Genomic DNA, 6,825 nt, shown 5'->3' on the forward strand with positions numbered 1-6,825 from the left:
TTTATGTGGATCAACATCTTCATTAAAAATCATTTTCTTAATGGTATACCTCTCGATTCACCATCCGTCACAATGCCCATGACGTTATGATAAATGCATTGCGCTCCACTCTTCAACATTCAGCTTCAGGAGTTTAACAAGAATTACTTCCACATAAAATAAGCCATGCCACCGTCAAGTTGGCAACTATATTGGCTGTCAAGTTGTTAGATACAAAACCATTCACCAATTAGCCTTTTAAAATAGTTAGTTGATTTCATCTCGGAGCATAATCGGTTCATGACACATCGCTTCAGTTCTATGGAGTTCCAACATCCTCCAAGGCAATCAAGAAAGAAAGGAGTGAATCCTCCTGGCCATCATTCACTCTCAAAACTAGCTTTCATGTATTTAGTCTTTGCCTTACATCTTGCGTTCAATCTGAGATGCGTGTGTCAAAATTTACAAGTTGAAGTTGAACGTGTGAATGCAGGCCAGGTTGTGTAACGAGAATAAAGTCGCACGAACAACCAACATTTTACATGATCTATACTATTTTGAAAAACTTACATCACGAGACACCTGGAATTGCAAGGATAACTCGACTTCAGCTTCTGCTCCTCTTGCTTGTGATGTATAGAAATAGAATCGATATTTTCTGTTGCTTTAGCATAAAAATATTAGCCAAGTGTAATTGAATTCAATTTCCTTTTTCACAAAGCTTAGCTAAAAGCTCTGACCGAGCCTTATCGAGGGCACTTGCCAAATTTTCAGGATTCCTCCCACCAGCCTGAGCAAAATTGGGCCTCCCACCTCCTCCACCACCACATAATTTGGCTATTTTTCCAATAAACTTACCTGCCTGAATTCCTTGATCAACCACCCCTGCAGTAAAAGCAGCTACTAGACTAACCTTTCCTTCACCTGGACATGATCCCAGTACCACAGCTGCTGGATCTGTTAGTGTTTCCAGTAAATATTCTGCGGCACTTTTAAGTGACTCAGCATCAACATCATCCAAGCACTCAACTAGTACCCTGGAAATTTTCAACAATCAATAAATGAAAATGATGCATCTACTTAACAATTAATAATTTTTTAAAGAGAACTTTTCCCAAGTCCTACTAAGTTTAACAAGATATGCAAATGGAAATATATATACAACGGACATCCTTTCCATTTTTAAGTTCTAATCATTTCTGTAGCATTCACAGAAAATATATTCAAGAGGCTACCAATGATGCGATGCAACACCTCTCCTTCTCAGTTGTCAGATTTCTTTGGTTATGACAATAAAAACTTCAAAGAGAGAAAAAGTTGATAGACTTCTATATCAGAGTAACATCTTCAGGTAGCACATTATTAACACTAAATTATTCGGTCCAAAATCTTTTACAAGCTTCTAAAAGGGAAGAAAGCCCTTTCGCCCATATTATAGCAACATATACTACCATAGAGAGAAATATTACCTGAACTGTTTTGAATTCCCCACCAACAATGCTTTGTTTGCAATGACTGAAGCTTTATAGATTGCTGCTTTTGCACGCACAGCAGAATTTTCATTTCTAGCTTCCCTCAACTCCTCTAGAAGGTTTTCTATCCTTGTTGTCAGTTCTTCTGGTTTAACCTTCATAAGGTGATATTATTATATTAATTACACATTAAGACATGCAAAATCAATAATGCGCATACAACATACTGAATTAAAATTTAGAAGTGCTTGAAAGAAAGAAAGAATTGGTGGCATATGCAGATTAAAGATTATACACGTAAAGGACATACTCTGTATTTGAGAAAATTATGCAACAAGGAACCAAAATGTATGAATGAGTACCCAAAAGAACGTCAGAAAGTTCCATTCACTGATATGTTTAATCCATTGTAGAACAAAATAGACGGAAATATGTATAAGGCACAAAGAAAATGAAAATCCCAAAGTTAAGTATTTGAATGGCATGATGATAACCCTTCCAGACTATGATCAATGCATCTTGTACAAAATATGATGGTTTGTCTCTCATTTTTGTTGCATTATAACACCCGCCCCCGCCGAAAAAAAAACAGAATAAAAGGGTAAGGAAAACAAGGATGCCTCGGTGCACAAACTTGTACCATTAATAATTGATCACAATAATTGCATGACACACGGATATTGACAGCACAACATGATATTAAAATTACGGCCCATGTAGATCAACAGGCAGGACTGTGAAAACTCAAATGTCAAGATCATGGAATATACTTTGAGAGTTGAACATAGCTGCTTCAGATAAAAGTCTCGGGCACTGATATATTCAATGAAAGCATCCCCAGCTACAGCTTCAATGCGCCTGATTCCAGATGCAATTCCCTGTTCTGAGATTATTTTAAAACCACGAATTTCAGAAGTGTTACTGACATGAGTCCCACCACAAAGTTCCATCGATACACCAGGAACCTCTACAACACGTACCTGCAGTACACCAAATTTGAAAACCAAATTAATCAGCATGAACATCAGATCAGCTTGGTAACTATCAACATAAAGATATTACACCTTCTTAATCTTTTCCCTGGTTACTGAGAAGTAGAAATATACACACCTAAGATCTGGAACATATAACTCTACTCACTCATGGAAGTGATGGTGAACCATTAGGCTTTAAACTTTATTTTTAGTTTCATTGTTTTATGCAACAGGATATTCTCTTAGTAAGATTTAAAAAACCTGGTATCTTACTACGCTGTACATGATTTACTACTGTGGTTCATGTGCAAGCACATGTTAGAGATACAGGGATAATTAATGGTGTATCAGAAATAACAATTGAAATAGGGTTTGTTTTAAGTTCGCCCAAACTTTTTTTTGGCACGAATAGCAATCTAACAAAGGTAAAAGAGAATTTCAGTCAGAAATAGCAATTTATGAGCATTAATTAGTTGTAAACCATCCACAAAGGTCACCTATTTTGAATACACACTTAATGATATATGTAACCAAATGAGCTTAGAACTACTAAAAAGGAAGTAAGCCAATTTAACTTTGAAGATCAATATTAAAAGTGTTTTGTAGTAAATCTAACCTCTTCTCCATATTTTTCTCCAAACATTGCAATAGCCCCAGCACTTTTTGCATCAGCCAGAGGCATCACTTTGGTTCGAAGTAGTGTTGCATCTTCAATCCATCCGTTGATTAGCACTTCAATTTCAGCAAGCTCACTGTCACGAAGTGGTCGGTGAAAGTTGAAATCAAACCTGAGACGATCAAATGCCACCAATGAACCAGCTTGCGAGGTCTCCTGACCAATAACTTTTTTAAGTGCAGCTTGTAGTAAATGAGTAGCAGTATGATGAACCTACAGAGCACCAACTATACTTATTATAATCTTTAACAACTTGATGATGTAAAGACTCATCCATATTAAAAGATTCACCACACAAGTATATGAAATGAGTAAGTCAACAGTTATTGTACCTTAGCTCGCTGCCTCAGCTTCACGTCAACTGCTGCTTCCACTTCTTTGCCAACCTCCACAACACCCTTTTGGACTGTGCCCTTGTGAACAAATATGTTGCCTAAAGATTTCTGAACATCGAGTACCTCCACAACAGCTATTGGTTGATTCTCACCCTCTGAAATATATAGAAAACCATGATCGCCAATTTGACCCCCTGATTCAGCATAAAATGGAGTTTTGTTCAGTAAAACTTCCACATTACTCCCTTCACTGACCTGTACAGCTGGATTTCCATTTACTATTAGGCTTTCTATCATTGCTTTACAATGAAGGCTGTCATATCCGATAAATTCAGTGTCAGGTACATCCTCTGCAATATTATCCCCATTTGCAATGTCAAGTTTGACAGTATTGTGGGCAGCTTGCGATTGACGCCTTTGCCTCTCCATCTCAATATCAAAACCAACCATATCAATACTCACACCACGCTCTTCAGCCACTTCTTTTGTTATTTCCATTGGGTATCCATAAGTATCATATAAAAGAAACACATCTTCACCAGCCAAGCAAGGCACAGTTCCATTTCTTTCTGCACTTGATATAGCATCAGCAAGTTTCTCCTCCAGCAACTTTTCTCCCCTCTCCAGTGTCTGCACAAATCGAAGCTCTTCTCTCTTCAACTCCTCAAAGATGCGAGGTGCTTTGTTCTTCACATCAGCATCAATATGTGTACTTAACTCCACTACCTTCTCAGCAATAATTGGTAAAAATGCTCCTTCAAGGTCTCCCCTACCATCGCCCTTTATACCAAGCAACCTGCCTGTACGAACAACCCTTCTAATAAGCCGCCGAACTACATAGCCTCTCCCAACATTTGATGGGACAACTCCATCAGAGATGAGAAATACAATTGCACGCATGTGATCTCCTATAATCTAAGACAAATCAAAAATTAAAAAAACAAAGAAAACAAATTGACACATTCAAACTAATAAGACAGTTAAAATACACTAAGAGTACTGCAGCCTGTATAAAGATAGTCATATTTACTTTCAGATTCCTCTTCGTCTGATCATCAGCAATGCCATACGAAACATTTGCTAATTTAGAGGCCTTCTCTATGATGGGGAAAATCAAGTCAGTTTCATAATTGTTTGGAACCTGCAGAAAACATAGACAATATATATTACAAGATGGACATAGGAGCATATGCAAGATAGTTCTAGTGCCATAGAAATACTTCTTAAAACATAAATGGTAAATCAACGTCTACCTTTTGAAGAATGCGAGCCATACGCTCCAGTCCAAGGCCAGTATCTATGTTCTTCTGCTTTAGAGGTTCAAGAGAACCATCATCTTTTTTGTTGTATTGCATGAATACTAAGTTATAGAATTCTATAAACCTTGTATCATCGTTGAGATCCTGTTTACATCCCCCACGCCACAAAAGATTGTAAAAATGAAGTGATTTTAAATCCTTGAATCTCAAACTATGTGATACTTACGGCGTCTACATATCCCCTCTCAGGATGGAAATCATAATAAATTTCCGAGCAAGGACCACAGGGACCTGTTACTCCACTGGTCCAGAAGTTGTCCTCTTCTCCCAACCTCTTTATTCGCTGGACCGGGACCCCGACCTGCAGAGATAGTTAAAAGTTAAGGATGGAAGCAAATGAGGTTATGGTGGAGGAAGTCCAAACCATTGGTAGGTAGCTAACCTCCTGAGACCATAGCTGAAAAGCCTCATCATCATCTTCATAAACACTAACCCACAATCTGTCTGGTGGCAAACCAAACCTAAAAAGGTAAAGAAAGATGGGATAAATGATAACTATATTGTTGAGACTTGAGAGAAGGTGGGTTGGAAAAGTGTAGTGAGCACTGACTCAGCGGTGGAAAGCTCCCATGCCCATAGAATAGCTTGTCTTTTGAAGTAATCACCAAAGCTGAAGTTTCCAAGCATTTCAAAGAAGGTCTGATGTCTGGCAGTAAGGCCAACATTGTGGATGTCATTAGTACGGATGCACCTTTGAGCAGTAGCAGCACAAGGCACTTGTCTTGGAACCTAATATAAGAATGGTGTGGTGAGTTATGACTCGTGACAGTTATTCATGTATAAATAACATTAGATTACCTTGCCTAGGAAGATAGGCTTGAATTGAAGCATCCCTGCGATGGTGAGTAAAACAGTGGGATCATCTGGAACGAGAGAAGCACTGGGAAGAAGCTTGTGACCACGGGAAGCGTAAAAGTTCAGAAATCTCTGCCGTATGGAATTCCCACTCACACAATTAGGATTATCCTTCTCGGTGACTGGGGCTGCCACTTGCGCCTTTGCCTGTGAACACAATGAAGTGCGGAAACGAAAGGCGCGTCCACGGTGTGGTTTGAGTGAGACAAACCCTGCGCCCACACACAGAGAATGAGAAGCGATTAGAATTTAGAAAAGCAACGAACAAGAGAAGAGAGTTGTGGTTAGTACCATTGTTCCTGTTATTACAAGGTGTGAGAATGGCGGCAACGCCAACCTTTGGCTTTGGAAACGATTGTGCAACTGGAACCGCCAACCCTTCCATGCCGATGCAATTCCACAACGGATAACTCTCCTTCTATTCCACTTTGCTCCCCACCACACCACATGATACTAATAATTAATTATCCATTATTTTATTTTCAAAATTAAACTATTTATTTACAATTTACAATCTCAATTACTATTTTTAAATTATTTAATCATATGAAATATCATATAATAACGGTTGTAAAAGTACTATTTAAATTATTTAAGAAAAAAAAATTTAACAAATGATATTTTTTTTAACATGTAGAATTATGACGTCAAATCACATTGACCAATTAAACAATATTAATATAATATGTTAAATTTATTTAATTGATTACAACGGAATTAAAATAATTAATTTGAGAATATGAGTATAATATTATTATTATAAATATTATTTCAAAAAAAATATTATTATTAAGAAGTGAATTTGTAATGCAATAGTATGAAACTAAAATAACATCATTATAGAAGAAACGTCCTATAAGGATAAACATAAACACATGATTAATTAAGTTGTATATCATCGTAAAGTGTCAAAAAGGACCTTCTTGTTTATTGACATCAAAAAGATATACGTATATAAAAAAAAATTTCAGTGTCCCACTACAAGCAAACAAAATATAAGGGTACTTATATTAGAGCAATCAAATATTTACAATTATCCACCCTCCTTCCACTATTCTAAAATCAGCTAATTAGTCATGCAATCATTCTAAGAGGTTATCCTTAAGAATTGATTCTTTCTCCTCATCCTCGACATATGAATCATCATCTTTAGCATCATACTCTCCATCAACAAAGTATTCATTGGGTAGGTGATACCCCAAGTTTGGTACATGT

General features: G+C 37.1%; 1 protein-coding gene across 1 annotated transcript; it reads right to left on the reverse strand.

Annotated features, from left to right (window-relative positions):
* Positions 1–229: 229 nt before the first annotated feature.
* EMB1030 (Alanyl-tRNA synthetase, class IIc) lies at positions 230–6,060 on the reverse strand. Its single transcript, XM_020382105.3, has 12 exons — positions 5,902–6,060; positions 5,554–5,822; positions 5,306–5,484; positions 5,138–5,216; positions 4,922–5,056; positions 4,690–4,839; positions 4,467–4,577; positions 3,434–4,351; positions 3,042–3,314; positions 2,222–2,431; positions 1,449–1,606; positions 230–1,016 (listed from the first exon to the last, which is right to left on the reverse strand). The coding sequence occupies exons 1-12, from the start codon at positions 5,993–5,995 to the stop codon at positions 680–682; spliced, it is 2,913 nt and encodes a 970-aa protein (XP_020237694.1). The 5' UTR covers positions 5,996–6,060; the 3' UTR covers positions 230–679.
* Between the last annotated feature and the right edge of the window lie 765 nt (positions 6,061–6,825).

This window comes from Cajanus cajan, chromosome 4, assembly GCF_000230855.2.
Source record: "Cajanus cajan strain Asha chromosome 4, NIPB_CcT2T_4, whole genome shotgun sequence".
Classification (NCBI taxonomy): Eukaryota; Viridiplantae; Streptophyta; class Magnoliopsida; order Fabales; family Fabaceae; genus Cajanus; species Cajanus cajan.